Source organism: Geotrypetes seraphini, chromosome 4 (assembly GCF_902459505.1).
Source record: "Geotrypetes seraphini chromosome 4, aGeoSer1.1, whole genome shotgun sequence".
Taxonomy (NCBI): Eukaryota; Metazoa; Chordata; class Amphibia; order Gymnophiona; family Dermophiidae; genus Geotrypetes; species Geotrypetes seraphini.
This window is the reverse complement of record NC_047087.1, coordinates 244712621-244735128: the sequence shown is the minus strand read 5'-3', so window position 1 is coordinate 244735128 and position 22508 is coordinate 244712621. Positions and strand designations below refer to the sequence as shown.

The following is a 22508-nucleotide window of genomic DNA, read 5'->3' as shown; positions in this document are numbered from 1 at the left end:
TTAGAGTCCTTTGTTAAACAAATTAATGATTGGTAATTCATTAGATTAAGTTTTCTTTGCACAGATTGTAATGGGTTCTTTGCACAGATTGTAATGGGATGAAAACTACAGTGGAAACTTGGGTTAGCTAAAGAGTGAGTGGTTTAATCCAGGAGAGGATCAACAGAAGCATGGAAGAATCATATATCTCTCATTGTGGCAAGAAAAAGATTTGGTTCTTCCCACTACAGAAGAGATTCATAAATTACCTGAGAGTTGCCAAGGACTGGAAGTTTTAGTATATAATTATATAACCCCTAAATTCAACCAGAAAGTCAAATTAATTTTTTAACAACCAAACTAATGCCTAGAGTTCACTGAAGTTTTACTTGATCAAGACAGTTGTGTGTAGATCCCACAAGGTCAGGCCCTAGAAGACTATTTCCCCAACAGCAGCCTCTGGAAACGAAGTATAAGATGGCCTCGTATACTCCCTACTATGTGAATAAGAAGAGGTACAGCAGGGCTCCCAAACAAAATCTTATAAACATAGGGGTCCTTTTACTAAGGCATGCTAAACGCTAAGGCGTCCATTATAGTCTATGGACGTGTTAGCATTAGCGCGCGCTAAAACAGCTAGTATACCTTAGTAAAAGGACTCCATGTTTACTATTTAACAATTCTCTGTGTTCCAGCATACCATCACAAAGAAATAACCACTGATGGCACCACACAAGATATCAATGAAGTAGATGAATATTTTTAGCACCATAAACTCTGAAATCAAATGATGCCAATAAAGCAAGAAACTGATTTTAGAACATCAAAATTTATCATTTTTATTAATATTCATACAGGGTAAGTTTCATTAATTGCAATTAAAGTTTCTTCTTAAAAGGAAATACATTTGAATTGCAATATTCTACAATAATTGTCCAAGTATCAAAAATACAATTAGAAAATAATTATTTGTTTAGCACTGTACATGAGATGACTACAACATTAAAAAAACTTATTTTAACATATATATAAAGGCTAAATCTAACTGGCAGAGAGAGCATTTTTAATCATTGGTGCTCCTATTGAGGTACAATTTTGTTTAAATGTTTTTTCCTTCATTAATGTACTTTCTTGCAAAACCATTTACTTTCACTGCAGCATACAACACATTATTCATGATTTGTCCCTTTTTTTAACATTTTAAGCTATCAGCATAAAATTCATACAGTGACATCTTCAATTATTACAAAATGGTAATAAAAGCAAACAAAAGGTCCAGGGAAAAAAACCAGCAGCCGTCTGGACAGCAGGGCAGTAGAAATTCACTTCACATGTGATCAGTAAAAAGGATTAAAAATGGAACATTCAAGCCAGTCATTCCATTTATGAGCATCAGCAGGTATTATATGGCACAGAAACAGCATGCAGTAACAACTAAAAGAATGCTTAAAAGAAAACAAAATAAAAAACAACCAAACCATTTACATTTGCCCTTTATAAATTCTATTTTCTATCAGTTTTATGGCCAGGGCAGTTCTCTTGTTTGCTTTTAAGGATATCCACATCTTAAGATCAGACATATAATCTGAGTCACAGGCTACACAATCTTACTACTGGAGTCTTTACTTAAGAATCCAACATCAAGGGAAAATAGAGGATCAGCCTAATGGTTAGAGCAGCAGGCTGAGAACCCAGAGAAACCCAGTTCAAATTCCACTGCTGCTCCTCGTGACTTAGAACAAGGCCACCTAGTCCTCCATTGCCTCAGACTGTGAGCCCTCTTGGGGCAGAAAACTAGGTACTGCACCTGTGGTTTATCAAATCCAGGACTAGATTAAATTCTATTAAGAGTCAAATTTTCTTGAAGCTATAATAGGGGAAAGAGGAATCTCCAAGTTCTTTAAAAAGAGCTTCTTTAAGCAGGTTATATAGAGGCAACTTAAGAAGTTGTTTAGGAAGCTCAACAAAATCCAAAGCCTTGAGCTCTGCTCTAGGGTCAAGGTCAGACTCCAATTTAATATGTAAGGCTTTTCCCATAATTCTGATTAATTTGGTGAAAGAAAGTCTCTCTGGAGGAGATCTACACCTGGGAGGTGGAGGAGATGGATCAGAGGGGATTCTATATGACTCTGGAGCAGATAAAGTAAGCTCACTGTCAGTATCAGTATGCCGAGAAATGTCGGTATCGATATCTGGTGCAGCAGGACTCTCTATACCAGGGGTGCCCAACAGGTCGATCGCGATCGACCGGTAGCTCGCCAAGGCAAAGGGAGTCGATCATCCAGGACTCCCTTTGCCTTGGCGATCTATCGGACCGATCAATCTTCCTCTCCCCGACGTCAATTCTGCTGTCGGAGAGGAAGTTCGGGCCAGCCAATCGCTGCCTGGCTGGGCGGAACTTCCTCTCCGACAGCAGAATTGACGTCGGGGAGAGGAAGATTGATCGGCCCGAAGCAGAGAGAGCATGGGGCGGCGGCGGCTTTGGGGCCTGTTATCCGTTGGTGGCGTTTGGGTCCTGTTCCCCGATGGCAGTGGCTTGGGGAAGGACAGGGAGAAAGAAAGAAAGGGGGCAGGCAGGGAGACAGAAGGAAAGAAGAGAAATAGGAAAAAAAGAAAGGGGGCATGAAGAGAGAAAGAAAGGGCAGGGAGAGAGGAAGAAAAAGTTGGGGGAGGGAATGAGGTTTGGAGGAGAGGAAGCATACAGGCTGAAAGAAAGATTGGATGCACAGTCAGAAGAAGAAAGTGCAACCAGAGACTCATGAAATCACCAGACAAGGTAGGAAAAATGATTTTATTTTAAATTTAGTGATCAAAATGTGTCTGAATTTATATCTGCTGTCTATATTTTACAATATGGTCCCCTTTTACTAAACCACAATAGTGGTTTTTAGCGCAGGGAGCCTATGAGCGTCCAGAGCAGCGCTGGGCATTCAGCGCAGCTCCCTGCACTAAAAACTGCTATTGTGGTTTAGTAAAAAGGGAGGGGGGTGGGTTTTGTCTATTTTTGTATGGTTGTTACTGAGGTGACAGTGCATAGAGTCATCTGCTTTGACCTCTTTGAAAAAACCCCGGAATAGGAATGATAATTAACAATTCTATGCGTACAGTGTGCGTTGTGTTTTTTTAAAATTTTATTGTTGGTAGATCATTTTGACTTGGTCATTTTAAAAGTAGCTCGTGAGTCAAAAAAGTGTGGGCACCCCTGCTCTATACGATGAAGAAGGCGATTTCCTAGATAGCGGAGCATGATGAGAGTGACGGGAAGGACTTCATTTACGATGTTGGTACCGATTGAAGACGACAAAGATGATGAAAAGCGTAGTCTACAATGTCTGGATCTTGATCTACGATGATAGGAGGAAGAATCAGTACCGTGAGATGCTTGTTTAGACATAAAAGAATGGGCATCGATACCATGTGATGATTTCCAAGGTTGCACTGATGGAGAACATCAAACAATGTATTGATGCAGATCGTCAATGCCTCAATGTAGATCTACGAAGCTTTGATGCAGAATGGTACCGTGGGGCCTCGAAATGCTATGCTCTGGCTGGGCCAGTACCCAGGGAGTCAGGTGTATGCACTGGTGCAGAGTGGAGCTTAAAGAGGTCACCGCGCTCCCTGTTAAGGAACTCCTCCAGTTGGTCTCTGACAGTACACTTTTACACTGTCTATACTGGGTTCCATGGATGACGTCACCCACATGTGAGAATACGCTGCCTGCATGTCCTAGGATAAACTATATTTATCCAGCATCTATCAATCCCCATGGGTGCCGATTAACTGAGAGTCTACTGTAGCTGCATTAAAATTGGACAAATTTTAGGCAGCCACTTAATAAAAGTACATAAAATGCTTTTTAACTATGTAAAATACTGAAAATTACCCCAACAGGTGCTCAAATTACTGAAGTGACTGAATATTCAAAAGGCTGTTTTCAAACACTTGTTCAACAAGCTGCCAAACTGATTTAAAAATAATGCATATATCAAAGTATTGCTCTACCTCAAAACTCAAGCATTTAAAAAAATTAAAACTGTATAATGAAAGCACATAACACTTGCTATACTGCTATGGTTTAATTCTACTTGCTGCACTGCCTTCAGCCAGTGACATCAAAGCTGTTTACAATATTAAATATGATCAATGATCTAGAATCCTACAATTACTATGCTCCTACAGGATGACAGATCTCTCTAAAGACTAGAGGGCAACTGAAACTGAAGGTTTTGGTGGAAACTGAATCTGTGGCAGAAATAACTGCACAGTTTCATCTGAAACCAATATGGCATACCTCTCTCCATCCCCAACAGAAAGTTGGCCTCCTCCCACCCCTTATGCCCTCCCCAAGCTTACCTCAGAAGCCCTGATGGTTTAGTAGCTTAATCAGGGCAGGAGTGATTCCCAGACACTACTGCCTATGCCAGTTTCAATCTCAAAATGGCTGCCTGTGTGTTATGCAGGCAGAAAGTGGTTATTGCTTTTGGTTGGAGGGGGAGGAAAAATCAAAAATCTGAAATTCAGGCTGGTTTCGGCTCCAAAGCAGAAACTGAAATTTGGTCAGCCTCTACTAAAGATACAGGGGATATCAAAGTAGTTTCTCTTCAAAAACAAGCTACAAGGTGCAAGAGTGAAAAAAAAGTACCAATAAACTTTTCAACTACTATATCCCACTGAACAACCATGCAATGGAAGATATGCACAGACCCTTGAAAATTAAATATATACGTGTTTTCTATCCTGATCCAAAAACACTTCCTAGAATACCTTCTGCTTCAGCAGCTATATTTAGCGCAAATTTCTAACCCAAGGATCTAGGCACTTAAATCTATTCAAGTATGGGCAGCTAGTGACTAGTGCAACTATCTAGAACAGACTGTTCCTGTGATCATATGCAAGGAAAATTAAACGTGAGATTGAAGCCAGGATCTAGGATCCAATTTTTCTTTGATGGACTTTTGTCTTGGAAATGGTATTGGTAATGGCCTATTTACAGTTTCCTCTATAGCAGAAATACCTGTATCATTTTCAGTTGCACTGCTTTTCCTGGAAAGTGACATTTTGCAAGGGGCAGTCAAGGGTTTCTGCAAGTGATGCATTATTGTAGATAACTTAGTATCAAAAGACGAGGTCCTTCTTGTGATGCTGGGGTTCTTCCCAATGTTCTCCTTCTCTGATTGGTTTGTGCTCACCTTTACTCTCAAGCTGTATGGAGTTTTGTCAAGAGGTAGAGGTGGAGCTTGCCTTTTTTTCCTTTTTACATCATTAAGATTCAGTAGATCGTGATTTGATACAAGGGAATCAACATTTTTATGGACATTAATTTGTTGAGTACCATCAAAAAAAGCTGCCCAATTGACAGGTGCAGATTCTTCTGGCTGGCTAATCAGGAACTGCCCATTTGTTTCCTCTGTTTTGTTGTGTATGTTGTCAGTCAAGCTTTCCAGTTTTAGTGGGGAACCAATACCTAAAATTATTTGGAGAAAATTATTTGAACCTGAAGCTTTAACACTGTTAATCAGCTTTTTCCAATATGGCTATTTATAGTCAAAATGAATCCTGTGACATTTGGATAAGAAACATTAGTTACAGTTGTGTGAAAAGTTTAGACACCCCCTGGTCAAACTACGTTTCAATGAATCCCTAAATGAACAGAAACCGACACAACCTGTACATGATACAAACCTTTCAGCAAATTTAAATGCACAATTACTATTTATTTGCTGATTTTTAATGGACTGAAAACAATAATACTGTCAATATGGCAAGTCTGGACACCTTTCCAGTTGATTCATTACTACGAGTATATACAATTTAAAAAAAATAAATAAATAAGTTGTTAACCAGGTCCAAAATATTTAGTGACTCTTAGGTGTTCAAGTAGTCAGATGAAGACAAGCACATGGTTAAACAAATACTCTTGCACTCAGATTTGCAGTATGTGTTATCCACTTTCAACAACTGTAGGCAACTGTCTTATTTTAAAACTAGTGTTTAAGCCCGTTACATTAACGGGTTTTAGAATAGATGTGTAGACTTTTAGCACTTAGGGGCGCTGAGGCGTTTCTTTCTTTCTGTCTGTCTTTCTTTCTTTCTCCCTGCCCCCTTTCTTTCTTTCTGTCTGTCTCTCTCCCTGGCCCCCTGTCTGTGTCTTTCTGTTTTTTCTCCCTTCCTTTTACCTCCCATGTCCAGCAGTATCCCTTCCCTTCTCCCCCCTGTCCAGCAGTAGCCTTTCTCCCTTCCTTTTACCTCCCCCCTGTCTAGTAGTACCCTTTCCCTGCTCTCCCTGTCAAGCAGTAGCCCTTCTCCCTTCCTTTTACCTCCCCCCTCTCCAGTAGTACCCCTTCCCTGCTCCCCCTGTCCAGCAGTAACCCCTCTCCCTTCCTTTTACCTACCCATATTCAGGCTCCCATTTTCCCTTTTACCTTCCCTGTTTTCACCTTTTTCAAAACTTTGACAGTGCAATACAATTAATTGAACATAAAATACTGCATAAAATGCACTATTAACTACACAAATAATACATAAAACAATCATTTTCTCTTATCCTCCTCCCAATTATTAATACAATATAACATATGATGTGATTACAATATTCTCTAGAAGTCTACACTTATAGATAATTGAGCAATATGGAAAACCCAACTATTTACCCAACTAGTCTGAGAATGGAAAACCCAACTATTTATCCTAAGGACTGGTTGTTATTATGGGGCTCAGTTTCTAAAATGGCATAAAGTGGCAGGCAGATGTTTTTTGGGCAAAACTGCAGTTCATCTAAATCTCAAGGGGGCATGTCAGAGTGTTTCAGGGCAGGCTTTTAATTTGTGATAATGGCCAAACTGCTGTAGGGATAAAGACATGACCCCCCCTTAAACCCCCAATAGTGACTTATCCCTCTCCCACCCCCCTAAAAGGCAAACGTGATAGTACATTCCAGGCTCTATGACAGCTGCAGCTATAAATGGCTATTCCTCTTACAGAAGCAAGATGCGTCCTCTTGCATTTGGGAAGCCAGGCTTCAGCCATCTTCCGCCACGGCCTTCAGCCGCCACTGCAGCCTGCAGCGGCCGACATCCGCCTCGGGGGATTCTCGCACATGTGCACGGAAAATGGGAGCACGCAGGTGGGAGTGCGCATGCGCGCTTAGGGCTTTACAAAAGTAGGAGCACTCCTACCTAGAAATTTTTATTATCAGAAACAGTGCTAAAATGAAATTAATAGGGAACTGCTAAGTCAAATCAAGATCTAGAAGACCAAGAAAAATCTCTGAAAGAGCTACCCCAAAACTAGTCAGATCTGTATAACAGAACCCACAGATTACTGCAAGCTACTTACTGAAAATAATTGATTCTGGAGTAGTCATCCACAGGTACACAGCATAGAGTTGCTTGCACAGTAACACATAAGTACATCAGAAGCAGAAAACCTTAGAGGGAATCCGTGGGACTGATAGATCTTCAAGGAACAAAGGGGCACTCAGGAAGTGTAACGCCATAGTGGAGAGACTGAATGAATTCTTTGCTTTGGTTTTTGTGGAAAGAGACGTAAGAGCTACCTGAATCAGAAATGGTTTTCAAGGGTGATGATGCGAAGGAACTGAAAAAAAAAGAATCTCCGAGAACCCGGAAGATGTACTAAGCTAAATCAACAAGTTAAAGAGTGATAAATCACCTGGTCCAAGTGGTATACGTACATCCCAGGATACTGAAAGAACTCAAACATGAAAGGACTTGGGAGTTCTGATCGACAAGTCGATGAAGCCGTCTGCACAATGTGCAGCGGTAGCAAAAAGGGTAAACAGAATGCTAGGAATGATAAAGAAGGGGATCACGAACAGATCAGAGAAGGTTATCATGCCGCTGTACCGGGCCATTGTAAGCCCTCACCTGGAGTACTGCGTCCAGCACTAGTCGCCGTACATGAAGAAGGACACGGTACTACTCGAAGGGGTCCAGAGAAGAGCAACTAAGATGGTTAAGGGGCTGGAGGAGCTGCCGTACAGTGAAAGATTAGAGAAATTGGGCCTCTTCTCCTTCGAACAGAGGAGATTGAGAGGAGAAATGATTGAAACATTCAAGGTACTGAAGAGGGTAGACTTAGTAGATAAGGACAAGTTGTTCACCCTCTCCAAGGTAGGGAGAACAAGAGGGCACTCTCTAAAGTTGAAAGGGGATAGATTCCGTACAAATGTAAGGAAGTTCTTCTTCACCCAGAGAGTGGTAGAAAGCTGGAACGCTTTTCCAGAGGCTGTTATAGGGGAAAACACCCTCCAAGGATTCAAGACAAAGTTAGACAAGTTTCTGCTGAACAAGAACGTGGGCTGGTAGGGCTAGTCTCAGTTAGGGTGCTGGTCTTAGACCAGAGGGCCGCCGCTTGAGCGGACTGCTGGGCATGATGGACCACTGGTCTGACTCAGCAGTGGCAATTCTTATGTTCGTATGCTATTAGTTTTCTGTAACCTATCACTAAAATTGTCCATAGTAGCTGAAATTTGGAGGGTAGCAAATGTTACACTGATTTTTAAAAAGGTTTCAGGGGTGATCCAGGAAATTACAGACCAGTAAGCCTGACTTCAGTGCCAGGCAAAATAGTGGAAACTATTATAAAAAACAAAATTAGATAATATGTATACAAACATGGTTTAACGGGACAATCATATTGGTTCAACTAAGGGAGGTCTTGCTAAAGAAAAACACGGAGACAAATTTGTCTCCATCCCCACAGGATCTGTCCCAACTCTGCATGCTCTATCCTCATCTGCACAAGCCTCGAACACTTTAAAATAAGTGTTTGAGGTTTGTGCAGATGAGGATAGAGTTTGAAGGGATAGAGCAGGGACAGAACTTGCAGGGATGGAATGGGGCTATAGATCTTAAGGGGACAGGGACAAATTTGTCCCCGTGTCATTCTCTAGCTTGCAGAAGTGGGAAAGATGAGATGTTTCTAAGTGAGATCTTTTATTGAAACTGGGATGTAATCATATAACACAGGCAAAGACTCAATGCTGCAAATGTTTCGATACAAAGAATTGTACCTTCTTCAGGAATCTGCAAACACTCTGAAAAAGCCTTAGCTGTCAGCATTTTCTGGTGACTTAACCAATGTCAGCAAAGGCCTATGGGAGATCATATCATTCATATCTCACCTTAGGGCATGTCAGTGCAGACAGCCTCAAATTGCCCCAGAATGCCTAAATTACATCAGTGCTTAAAATTAACAAATGACCTTGGTACAGCTAAGAGGTGCTAAGATGTGCTAAAGACAGCTAAGATGTACTAATGTCTGGTCCTTAAGATGAACAGCTTAAGATAGATAGGGCTAGATTCACAAAGCAAACCGATCATGTACCGAATGGTTTGCGACCACTTTACTATCAAATTTCCATCCGGCCTGATTCACTTACCTCTCCTGCGATCCGCTTTGAATCCGTGCATGCAAATGAGGTGAAACGCATGCAAATTGGACAGCGACCCAATTCACTATACAAAATTTTGGATCTGACTGGGCTGGCCGCTCAACCCAAGAAGGGATTGCTTGAGACCAGTCGAAATGTTTTTTCGACTCTCCAGCTCCATAGAAGCCCTGCTCTGCCCCGTGTCTCCTGCCTGCTCGCCCCGATCTTCCAGCCCTGCTTTCTACCCTGAGCTCCTACTCTCTGCTGCCTTCCCTGCAGTGCGAGCCCGTGGGTTTAAAGCAGTGCTGCACGCCGCAGTGCAGTCCCGCTTTAAACCTGCGGGCTCACACTGCACAGAAGGCAGCAGAGAGCAGGAGAGTCTGGGCGGCAAGATTGCCTGAAAGGGGGCAGCAGGAGATCCAGCCCGTGCGAAGGGAAAGTTGTTTTTTGTTTTTAAAAGTTGCGGCTGCCCACCCCAACACCCCCCCTCCGTATGTAAAAGTTGGGAGCAGGAGGGTTGCTCAGTCCCTCCTGCTCCTTAGGCCTCCCTCCTACTGGCACGGCCCACCCCAGACTGGGCTACCGCACCTGACTGGTCCACCCCTGGTTGGGGCAGGCCGGGCCGGGCAGACCCACCCCACCTCTCTCCCCGTACCTTTAAAAATGTTGAGAGCAGGAGGGGTGCCCAGTCCCTCCTGCTCCATAGGCTTACTAACCCCCTGGCCGGGCCTGACCCGGCATGATCCACCCCAACACCAAAGTTGGGAGCAGGAGGGGTGCTCGGTCCCTCTTGCTCCTAGGCCTCCCAACTCCCACCCCCTCCGGCCACCCCTGGTCTGCCCAGGCGGTCAGGCCCGGCCCGGCCCACCCACCCCGGTACATTTACAATTGTTGGGAGCAGGCGGGGTACCTGGTCCCACCTGCTCCTTCGAGGCAGGCTCCCATCTTCTGGAGCAGGAGGGGTGCCGGACCCTCCTCCTGCTCCTACGCCACTGAAAATCTTCGGGAGGAGGAAAGTCCTCCTTCTCCTGATCTCCAGCCAGCCGCCGCCCCAATAGCAGCCTTAGGCCCCGCCCCAGCGCATCATCTGATGCACGGGGAGAGGCCTAAGGCATTGATGGCTGAGGTGCCTCAGGCTCCTCCCTTTGGAGGGGCCGGGGCTCCTCAGCCAATCAGGGACTTCCTTATGGAGGAGTCTAAGGAAGTCCCTGATTGGCCACAAGCTGTATTTCGCCTATGCAAGTGCTGCGTCAGAGGCTCAGTAAAACCAGGTGGTGTTAAAATCCAGACTCAGCCAGCTATGCTGCTGATTGCTGCTGGTTCGGGATGTGGGACATTATCATCTTTTGAATTAAAATGTTGCAACCTGGCTGGTGATGCTGTTTTTTTGACACCACCTGATTTTACTGAGCCTCCAACACAGCCCTTGTGTGGGCAAAACACTGCCTGTATTGGGTCTTTCTATGTGTCGTGTGTCTCCACAACAATAAAGATATTTAGACTTTGATCTGGCTGATTTGCTGTTTTGATGTCTGCCTCAGATTTTACAGACCACCTAATCCATTGTTTCTTGGACCCATGTAGAAATTGAGTCAGTTTCCATTCACTTAAGGATTTGTTAAAACATGTGATTTGACTATGGATGGGTAAACTTTACACATAAATGTGTATGTGTCTCTTAATTGTATATCTATACAAAAATCAACACATATTACAACAAATTTTTTTCTAGTAAACACGAATGCTATTTAGGCAGTGGCGATACAAGTTTTCCTGAACCACTTTAACAAAGTATCTGAAACTTGTTTTAGAGAAAACATACTAAGAATAAAATATTCAAACCTTATCTTCTCGCTAGGAATATCATCCAAGGGCATAATTCATGTAAATTGATATGGAACCATAATTTGTATCAAATCACAAGATACCCTTCATCAGATAGTCCCATGTGGCCGCCAGCTGCTGAAGACAATGGGAGAATGAGGGAGAAGAAGGGGTAAAGAGTGAAGGGGGGGCTTGAAGATTGAGGTTAGGAAGGAGAAAGCGGCTGCAGACAGGGAGAAAGCAGCAAAAAAGAGGGTACTGGAGGGAGCAGGTTGCAGTGAAGAAGAGTGGAGGCAGCTGCAGAGGTTACAGGATACAAAAGACTAGATAACGATTTTCTTCACTGCAAGACCCAGGAGCTAGTGCCAGCCTCTTTACATCCTGATTCCCTATTTCCCAAATCTAGATTTTCCTCCCCCACCACATTTTTCTCAGACTTGCTGTTGGCATACCTCCATAACAGTTATTCTGTTTAATACCTGTACCATGCAGCTCTCAGTAAGCTTGAGCTATGTGCTGCCCAAAATTCCATTCTGTTTTCACAGGACTTAATAGAGCACTACGTGGTTTAGACTAGAGAATGACACGGTGGCGGTTTACCCGCGGCCACCGCATTTTAGCCGCGGGTCACCCGCCGAAAACGGGGAAGAAAACTAGCAGTCGCTGCGGCGACGGGGACAAGGCCATTCACCGCCCGCGGGGCGGTGAATGGTCTTGTCTCCACAGTGAGGTATCAAGGATCGCGCGGTCCCCGCAGCCACCGCCCGCCCGCCCGTAGCATTTAGCCAGCTCCCTCCCTCCACCTCACCTTAAATTTCGAGTTTTCCGGCTTCCTTTTTTCCGAGCCGCACGTGTTCAAAAATCCGTGCACGCGCAGCTGCGCGAGTCAATCAATCTTCTCCTCTGACGCAACCGGAAACAGGAAGTTGCAGGAGAGGAGAAGTTTGATTGACTCGCGCAGCCGCGCGTGCACGGATTTTTGAACACGTGCGGCTCGGAAAAAAGGAAGCCGGAAAACTCGAAATTTAAGGTGAGGTGGAGGGAGGGAGCTGGCTAAATGCATGGCTTTTTGAACGCGTGCGGCTAGGGAAAAAGGAAGCCGGCAAACTCGGAACGAATATAAGGTGAGGTGGAGGGAGGGTGGGGGCTGCTGGACCATTCTTCATTACTTTGCCATACTAATTCCATTCTATGTTAGGTGCCACGGACTCAGATTCGAGTCCTAGCGATGATGAGTTAAAGATCCCAAAAGAAATCAACTTCTAAATCCAGTGGTTAGAGCTACACTACACTCCTTGTGACCCTGGGCAAGTCACTTAATCCCTATTGCTTCTGACACAATGGGCAGTTCCAAAGACCAAGACTGGCCAGTGTCAAAGACAGGATGCTGAGCTTGATAGACCCTTAGTCTCCACTGTTTTTAGTGATCAACAAAGTTCTATGTTTCTATAATCACCCTAATTCTGTTATCATTGGACTAGATATTCAAAATGATTTAAATGGCCAGGACAGGCTCCTGGCTGTTCAAATCATCTGTCCAGGGCTAACCAGGCATTTTCAATCTTCATGTTCAGCCCAAATGGTGTCACACAATTCAGCAAAAATACCCAATGTTGTTCCTCATAATTTAAATATTGCTCATAGAAGGAACAACATTGGGTATTTTTGCAAATGGAAGTTGGAGGGTTAATTCCCTTGAAACAGCCAATTGAGTGAAACATGAATTCATGCTGGGACACAAGATAGGTTGAATTTGTTTTGAATTTAAAAAGAAAAATGATCAATGAAGAATACTATAATGGCAAGAAAATATAATGATAAAACAGCAACTAATTTTGCCTATTTTTATATATTAAAAAAGTACTACATAAGGTGAATGTCCATATTGCTGTCTGTTGTTCTGCTGAGCACTGGCATTGAAACAGCAAAATGCATTTATTGCATACTTGTCCTCTGTCGCAAACATTATGGTGGTATATTAGTTGTGTTAATAAAAATTTATAAACAAAGCCCTGCCAGCTGAACATCTCTTTCTCTAGTTCAGCAGCAGGAACTTTGATTTATAAGAATGGAATACGCTAAATATTAGAGTACTAAGGCTTATATGGATGCTGCGGGGACGGTGACGGGGCGGTGAATGGGATGGCAGTGGCGGTGACGGGGCGGTGAAAGGGATGGCAGTGACGGTGACGGGGCGGTGAATGGAATGGCGGTGACGGGGCGGTGCAGAGGATGGTGGGCCGGGGACGGGGACAGATTTTTTCCCCGTGTCATTCTCTAGTTTAGACTCAATGCAAGTTACAGGCTACGTGGTGCTGAAAGAAAACAAAATAGCTTTTCAAAAGGTAGCACAATGAAGTCTCAGAAAAAGTATGCGTAGATATTAAAAATTGAAGGGGGAGGCTGGGGAGAGCCCACTTAAGGTGATGCAGGTGGAGATAAGATGGTGGAGGTTGACAGGGTATCTGGTGCTTTGCCTGGTGATGGTCTTGGCTTTCACACTGGGGGGGAGGGGGACATGATGACCTCTTGCTTCAAAAAGATCCTTGATGTACATGCACCAAAAGAAACAGCTTCTGACTGAGTTAAATTTACCAAAATATTTTTTTTTCTTAAATTCTTATGGCAAAACCTTGGTGTAACTTAGTTTCGTAAATATGGTAGATTCAGATTATCCATATATTTTATACAGATTTTTCAGTGACTTTCAGATTATGACAAACTTAGTCATTACCAATCAGTGGCATAGCCAGAAGACAATTTCTGAGTGGGCCGAGATGGAATGGCGGGCACAAGTATTTTCTCTCCACCCCTGCTGTTCCTCCCGCCCCCAAAATGCAACCAATTAATACCTTGATTAGTGGAGATCCACATGCCCCACCAGATGAAGGCATTCTCCACGAAACCCCCAAGTTTACTGAATGCATCAATGAACAGCCACAATTCCACCTACAGATGCTGGCACTTCAGCCACACATGCTTGATTTTCATGCATGAACTGAACATGCGTGAGAAATAAAAATGCATTGGGGGGGTGCTGAAACACAATCGCTAACCAAAACAGCATTCAGAAGGCCAAGGGTTATACAGAGAATATCTTCATCTGGCAGGTCATTGGGATCCCCACCAGATAAAAAGATGATGTTTGTTAAATTTAATAACGAACTCTCAGGAAAGTGGAAAAGCCCAAGTGGTGTTCCGCAGGCTCTCCACTCTCCCTCTTACTGTTTAATATGTATTTGTCTTCTCTGAGTTCAAAGTTGACTTCCTTGGGGTTCAATTTATTCATTTATGCTGATAATATTACTATCATTTAACCCTTTTTTCAATCAATTCTACGCATTAGACATAAGGTAGAGGAGATATTTAGGACTATTGAAGAATGGATATTAGAATTTAAATAAAACTAAACTCAGAAAAAAAACAAAATTTTTTGTTGCATCTACAGGTCATAATTCCATCGAATCTTCTTTAATGATAAACAATGTTAATTATTTAATACAACCTACTATTAAGATCTTAGGTATCATCCTAGACCAAAATTTGACGATGCAAAATCATGTAGATGCTCTGGTTCAAAAGGTCTTTTATACCTTATGGAAGCTATACAGCATTAGATCCTATTTTGATGTCGCATCTTTCAGATTGCTGGTTCAATCACTGATACTGAGTCAGCTGGACTATTGCAATATAGTCCTTTTGGGAGGTATTCAAAAGAATTTTTCAAGGCTGAGAATAGTCCAGAATGCTGTGGTTCACTTGATTTTTGGTTTGAAGAATGATCATGTCAGTTCCTTTTATAGAGAATTGCATTGGTTGCCTGTTGAAGCTCATGATAAATTTAAGTTTGGGTGTTTTTGTTATAAAGTTCTTTTTGGTATGACTTCCACTTATCTTTTCAATTCATTCTCCATTGCTGGATCCAAACATCAGCAAAGTGCTTATGGCTTGTTTAGCTTTCCTTCAACTAAAAGATGTCGGTATAAAAAATTTCATGGCCGTCTGCGGCTCTCTGGGACAGGGAATTAAAACCCCTGCTTTGTTCTAAATCTTATTATGATTTTAGAAAACAATTGAAAACTCATCTGTTTAGTATTTAACTAATATGATCCTTTTGTAGGTATTTTTAAAATTTCTGAAAACCATATTGAACTTTTTTGGTTATGCGGTATAGAAATGAATTATTAGATTAGATTAGAAGGACTGAGGTTGAGATAGACACTAAAGAATGACACAGGATTGTTTCCCGCGATTATCTGCGAGGACGGGAACAGTGATGAATTTTGTCAGTGTCATTCTCCGTTGCCACTGTACCCGCGGGAGGGGGCTGCTGGAATCCTGGGGGGGAGGGGATTTTGCTGTTATGACCCATAGAAGTGCTCGCTGGCTCTAGAGCTGGAGCTGAAGTAAAGGGTGGTACTGGAATGAAAAATATTCCTCTATGTTTGTTAATGTAATGTCTGGTTACTGGACGCCCTTTTAGATTATGATTATTTTGTTGACTGGTCTCAGAGCAATTAACAGAGGAAGTTTATCTTAAGCAGATCAAATAGCCTGAGCATGAAATTCATCTACATGGGTTCCCCCATAGGAACCAGAAGGCGTGGGGGCCATGGCCTCCCCAAAAATTGCTGGTGGCAACGGGGCCGACTGTGAATTTACCACAGGCGGCATTCCTGGGAGCCTTCCTGCCGACCAGCGTGGCTCTCTCTGCCGCGAACCTTCTCCATCTTTTCCTTCCCCACACGCATGTACTCCACAATTCCTGCAAATGTCGTCGGGTGGAGGAAATGACTCAATGCCAAATTGCCACCGCTAGCATCTTCTGCCACTGCCTGCTCCAGCGGAAACAGCAAGTTGTCAGAGGGGGCAGGGTAGGCAGTGGAAAGAAGACGCTGGCGGGGGCAGTGTGGCATTGAGAGTCATTTCCTCCACCCAACGACATTTGCAGGAATTGTGGAGTACACGCTTGTGGAGAAGGAAAAGATGGGGAGGGTTTGCGGTGGAGAGAGCCGACCAGCAGATACACTGGTCGGCAGGAAGATGCCGCTTCCACCAGAGTGCTGCCAGATTTGGGGGAGGGGTAGAAGGTAATGAGGAAGCAATATAGGACTTGGAGGAGGGAGACATGTTGGATTCAAATCAGGGAAAGTGGAAGAGATGTGACACTCAGGAATAGGGTAAAGGGAGGAGGGAAAGATGTCAGATTTTTGAGGGAGAGATGGACAGGGCGGCAGAGAGGGTAGAAGGATCACAGTGAGAAGTGGTAGAGGAGGTAGAAGGGGTAAGAGAGATGGATTTGGAGGATGACAGAGAGAAGGACATGGGGAAGGCAGAGGGGATCAGGGAGAGATGGTAGGAGGTGAAAAGGAGGGAGATGGATATGGAGGGGCAAAATGGAAAGAGAGAGAGAGATGGATTTGGTGGAGGGCAAAATGTGGAAAGGGAAGGAGATTCAGGGGAGGAAGCAGAAGGGAGAGGAAATATGGACTACTCAGGGAGAGCAGAGAAGGAAGAGGAGAGATGGACAGGGAAAGGCAGAGGGGATATGGTCTGGGGGCCGGAAGGGGGTTGGGAGGAGAGATGTCACACTTGGGAGGAAGGATTAGAAGGGCAGAAACAAGAGATGTTGGACTTGTGGGAGGGGGAGAGAAAGAAAGAGGAAGGAAATGCTGGGTTATAAGGGTTGAGTAAGCAACAAGGAGGAGAGATGCTAGAAATGGTGGATCCATGTGGGAGAGTTGACAAGGAGATGAATGAGAAGAATGAGTATTTTTGGATAGAAATGTGGTAATGGGAAGCAGATAAAGCACAGTTACTTACCGTAACAGGTGTTATCCAGGGACAGCAGGCAGATATTCTTGACTGATGGGTGACGGCACCGACGGAGCCCCGGTACGGACAATTTTAGAGTGATCTCACTCTAAGAACTTTTAGAAAGTTCTAGCTCGGCCGCACCGCGCACGCGCGAGTGCCTTCCCGCCCGACAGAGGCGCGCGGTCCCTCAGTTAGTATAAGCCAGCTAAGAAGCCAACCCGGGGAGGTGGGTGGGACGCAAGAATATCTGCCTGCTGTCCCTGGATAACACCTGTTACGGTAAGTAACTGTGCTTTATCCCAGGACAAGCAGGCAGCTATTCTTGACTGATGGGTGACCTCCAAGCTAACAAAAAGAGGGATGGAGGGAAGGTTGGCCATTAGGAAAACAAATTTTGCAAAACAGATTGGCCGAAGTGACCATCCCTTCTGGAGAATGTATCCAGACAATAATGAGATGTAAAAGTGTGAACTGAGGACCAAGTAGCAGCCTTGCAGATTTCCTCAATAGGAGTGGAACGGAGGAAAGCTACAGATGCTGCCATTGCTCTGACTTTATGGGCTGTGACAGAACCTTCCAGTGTCAGTCCGGTCTGAGCATAACAGAATGAAATGCACGCTGCAAGCCAATTAGACAACGTACGTTTAGAAACAGGACGTCCCAATTTATTCGGATCAAAGGACAGAAAGAGTTGGGGAACTGATCTGTGGGGTTTCGTACGCTCCAGATAGTAAGCAAGAGCCCTTTTACAATCCAAAGTATGCAGAGCTTGTTCCCCAGAATGAGAATGAGGTTTTGGAAAGAAAACAGGTAAAACAATGGATTGGTTGAGATGAAATTCAGAAACAACCTTGGGGAGAAACTTTGGATGTGTACGCAGAACCACCTTGTCATGGTGAAAAACCGTAAAAGGTGGATCTGCAACCAGTGCATGAAGCTCACTGACCCTCCTGGCAGAGGTAATGGCAATAAGAAAAAGCACCTTCCAAGTGAGAAATTTGAAAGGAGAGGTAGCTAAAGGTTCAAATGGAGGTTTCATTAAAGCGGAAAGAACCACATTGAGATCCCAGATAACCGGAGGGGCTTTAAGAGGTGGTTTCACATTGAAAAGCCCACGCATGAACCTGGATACCAGGGGATGAGCTGAAAGAAGTTTTCCATGGACTGGCTCATGAAAAGCTGCAATGGCACTGAGGTGGACCCTGATGGAAGAGGACTTCAGGCCAGAATCAGACAAAGAAAGAAGATAATCCAACAACGTCTCCACCGCTAGGGAAGTGGGATCAAGATGATGAAGAAGACACCAGGAAGAAAACCTCGTCCACTTTTGATGGTAACATTGTAGAGTGGCTGGTTTCCTGGAGGCATCCAGAATGGAACGAACGGGCTGAGACAAAAGAGTATCAGTCGAGTTCAGCCCGAGAGATACCAAGCCATCAGGTGTAGAGACTGGAGGTTGGGATGCAGAAGGGTTCCCTGCTGTTGCGTAAGCAGAGAAGGAAACAGAGGAAGAAGAAAAGGTTCCCTGGAACTGAGTTGAAGTAGAAGGGAGAACCAATGTTGCCTGGGCCACCTCGGAGCAATCAGAATCATGGTGGCTCGTTCCCTCTTGAGCTTGAACAAGGTTCTCAACATGAGAGGTAGAGGAGGGAAGGCGTACAGGAACAGATTCGACCAGTCGAGGAGAAAAGCATCTGCTGTGAGACGGTGTGGAGAGTAAAGTCTTGAGCAGAAACGGGGCAGCTGGTGATTGTGAGGAGCTGCAAAGAGGTCTATCTGAGGAGTGCCCCATTGAGTGAAGATAGACTGTAGAGTTACAGGGTCGAGTGTCCACTCGTGAGGCTGGAGAATTCTGCTGAGTTTGTCCGCTAATGAATTCTGTTTCCCCTGAATGTAAATAGCTTTCAGGAAGAGATGATGATCTATGGCCCAATTCCAGATCTTCTGGGCTTCCTGGCATAACAGGCGAGAGCCTGTCCCACCCTGTTTGTTGATGTAGTACATCGCAACCTGATTGTCTGTGCACAACAGAAGGACCTGAGGAAAGAGAAGGTGTTGAAAGGCCTTGAGGGCGTAAAACATCGCTCTGAGTTCCAGGAAATTGATTTGATGCTTCTTTTCCTGGGCTGACCAAAGACCCTGAGTCTGGAACTCGTTCAAGTGAGCTCCCCATGCGTACAGAGAGGCGTCGGTGGTGATGACTAGTTGATGAGGAGGCTGATGGAACAGAAGACCTCTGGATAGATTTGAGGATACCAACCACCATTGCAGAGACTGACGAAGAGATGATGTCACAGATATGTGTCGTGAGCAAGAGTCCGACGCTTGGGACCACTGGGTCGCAAGGGTCCATTGAGGAGTGCGCAGGTGAAGACGGGCATGAGGTGTGACATGAACTGTGGATGCCATGTGTCCCAAGAGCACCATCATTTGTCTTGCTGAGATGGACGGCAGAGGAAGTACCTGGTGACATAGAGACTGAAGGGTCTGAAGCCGATTGGATGGCAGGAAAGCTCTCATGAGGAGTGTGTCCAGGATCGCTCCAATGAATTGAAGTCTCTGAGTGGGAATGATATGAGATTTGGGTAGATTGATCTCGAATCCCAGAAGTTGCAGAAACTGGATGGTTTGGTTGGTGGCCAGAAGGACCGCTTGGGCAGAAGTGTCTTTGATCAACCAATCGTCCAGGTAAGGAAATACCTGCAGGTGGTGAGAGCGCAGAAAAGCCGCCACCACAATGAGACATTTGGTGAATACCCTTGGAGATGAGGCAAGACCGAAGGGCAGCACCTTGTACTGGTAATGACAATGATTGATCATGAATCGGAGATATGGTCTTGAGGTTACATTGATCGGTATGTGAGTGTAAGCCTCTTTGAGATCGAGGGAGCATAGCCAGTCGTTTTGATTTAGAAGGGGATAAAGTATGGCTAAAGAAAGCATCTTGAATTTTTCTTTTACTAGATGAATGTTGAGATCGCGAAGGTCCAGGATGGGTCTGAGATCTCCTGTCTTTTTGGGAACTAGAAAGTAACGGGAGTAGAATCCCTGCCCCTTTTGATCTAGAGGAACTTCCTCTATAGCGTTCAGAAGGAGGAGGGATTGGACCTCCTGAATAAGGAGGGCTGATTGAGGACTGTTCAAAGCAGACTCTTTTGGCAGGCTTTGAGGTGGGAGAGTCTGAAAGTTGAGAGAGTAGCCGTGGCGGATGATGTTGAGGACCCATTGGTCCGAAGTGATTACTTCCCACCGGCTGAAGAACAGAGAAAGTCGACCTCCTATTGGTTGAGGCAGGAGAACAGGAACAGGGATACTGGCTATACTGCGGAGAAAGAAGTCAAAAGGGCTGTGACTTCTGCTGAGGAGGTTGTTTCGCAGGTTGCTGCTGTTGCTGCTGTCGGGGAGGCTGACGTTGCTGTTGCCTCTGACGTCGAGGTTGTTGAGCAGTGGTAGGCAATGGACGGGCTGTGAAACGGTGTTGATAAGCCGATTGCTGCCTGTATGGTCTCGGTGGAGGAGGCTTCTTTTTATTCTTGAGCAGGGTATCCCAGCGCGTCTCATGAGCCGAGAGCTTTTGGGTGGTAGAGTCCATGGAATCCCCAAAGAGCTCATCCCCTAGGCATGGGGCGTTGGCTAACCGATCTTGATGGTTAACATCAAGCTCGGATACCCGAAGCCAGGCCAAACGGCGCATAGCCACCGACATAGCTGTCGCTCTGGATGTAAGTTCAAAGGTGTCATATATGGACCTAACCATAAACTTACGAAGTTGGAATAGAGACGACAAGCAGGAGTGAAAAGATGGATGTTTTCTTGAAGGAAGATACTTCTCGAAGGAAGCCATGGTGGTAAGGAGATGCTTTAAATAAAAAGAAAAATGAAAAGCATAATTACTAGCTCTATTTGCTAACATAGCGTTTTGGTAGAGCCTCTTACCGAATTTATCCATGGCCCTTCCTTCTCTGCCAGGAGGGACAGATGCATATACACTGGCTCCTGAAGTCTTTTTAAGGGTGGATTCGACAAATAAGGATTCGTGTGGAAGTTGAGGCTTGTCGAACCCAGGAATGGGAATTACCTTGTATAGAGAATCCAGTTTACGTGGGGCCCCTGGAACAGTTAAAGGAGTCTCTAAATTTTTATAGAAAGTTTCCCTCAAGATGTCATGAAGGGGAAGCTTCAAAAATTCCTTTGGAGGCTGATCAAAATCAAGGGCATCCAAAAAAGCTTTAGACTTTTTGGATTCAGCCTCCAAAGGAATGGACAAAGACTCACACATCTCTTTCAAGAAATTGGAGAAAGAGGAAGTGGTCTGCTTGGAGGATGGGTCAGGGAGAGCCGAATCCTCCTCTTCTGAGGAACATTCTCCTTCAGAAAGAAAGGGTTCCTCTGAGTCCCCCCACAGATCAGGGTCTCTGACATGGGAAGAATGGTCCCGAGACTCAGGTGTCGATGTTTGCATGTGTCGGGTTTTGCGTACCGACTTACCCGACCTCATCGATACCGAGTCAGGCGATGTTATCGGTCGCACCGGTGCCGAAGTCTGTACCGATTGATGGTGAGCTGTCGGCTCCGGTGCAAGGACTGGCATCGATACCGATGAAGTTAGGTGAAGCGGTACCGAGACAGTAGAAGCAGGTAAGACAGGTTCGACAACCGGTACCGACACGGGTTGATGTACAACCGGTACCGATGGCTCGGTGCGGACTGGCACCGGAAGGTTCGGTGTCATTATAGCAGGAAGGAGTCGTTCTAATTGCTCCTTAAGCTGCACATGAAGGATGGCCGTAATGCGGTCATCGAGGGATGGCACCGGTACCGCTTTTTTCTTCTGCGGTACCTGCGGTGCCGCTCTACGCCCCGGAGATGAGGAGCCCGATGTCGAGGGACTCACCTCAATAGGGGCGGAGCGCTTCCGCTGGCGTCTAACCGGCGGCAGGACTGGGCTCACTGCACTCGAGGCCGGAAGACGTTCCAGCGGGGAAGGCTTCTTAGCCGGCTTACCTGACTGTTGGGATGCCGGTGTGGAATCACGCGGCGTCGAAGACGAGGGTGCCGACTGAAGCGGTGCCGAAGCCGGAGTCGAAGGAACGGGGTCGGACATCTCGGCACCGAATAACAAACGCTGTTGAATTAAGCGATTTTTTTAATGTTCTTTTCTTTAAAGTAGCACAGCGGGTGCAAGAAGAGGCCTGATGCTCAGGACCCAAACACTGCAAGCACCAGTTGTGTGGGTCCGTGAGAGATATAGGCCTAGCACACCGCTGGCACTTTTTAAAACCCGGTTGAGGGGGCATGAAAGGGAAAACGGCTTCCGCCAAATCGAAGGCCGAGGCTTCGATGGTGGCAGAAGGCCCCGCCGGGGAAAAACCGAAATTGAAGAAAAAAGAAGTTTTTTTTTTTTTTTTTTACCAAAATAAAAGTAAAGTAATAAAAGAAAGTAATAAAGTCAAAAGTTTACGCGAGCGGGAAGGCAAGTTATAAAAAAATT

At 44.9% G+C, this 22508-nt stretch overlaps 1 protein-coding gene across 5 annotated transcripts in view; it reads right to left on the bottom strand.

Annotated features, from left to right (window-relative positions):
• Nucleotides 1-3068: 3068 nt before the first annotated feature.
• Nucleotides 3069-22508, bottom strand: part of RTKN2 (rhotekin 2) — a 175826-nt gene continuing 156386 nt past the window's right edge. For all 5 annotated transcript variants that reach the window (XM_033943543.1, XM_033943544.1, XM_033943546.1 and 2 more), the window contains one exon: nucleotides 3069-5446. In XM_033943543.1, coding sequence (XP_033799434.1) covers nucleotides 4884-5446 — 563 coding nt within the window. In that variant the 3' untranslated portion in view covers nucleotides 3069-4883. The remainder of the gene's footprint in view (nucleotides 5447-22508) is intronic.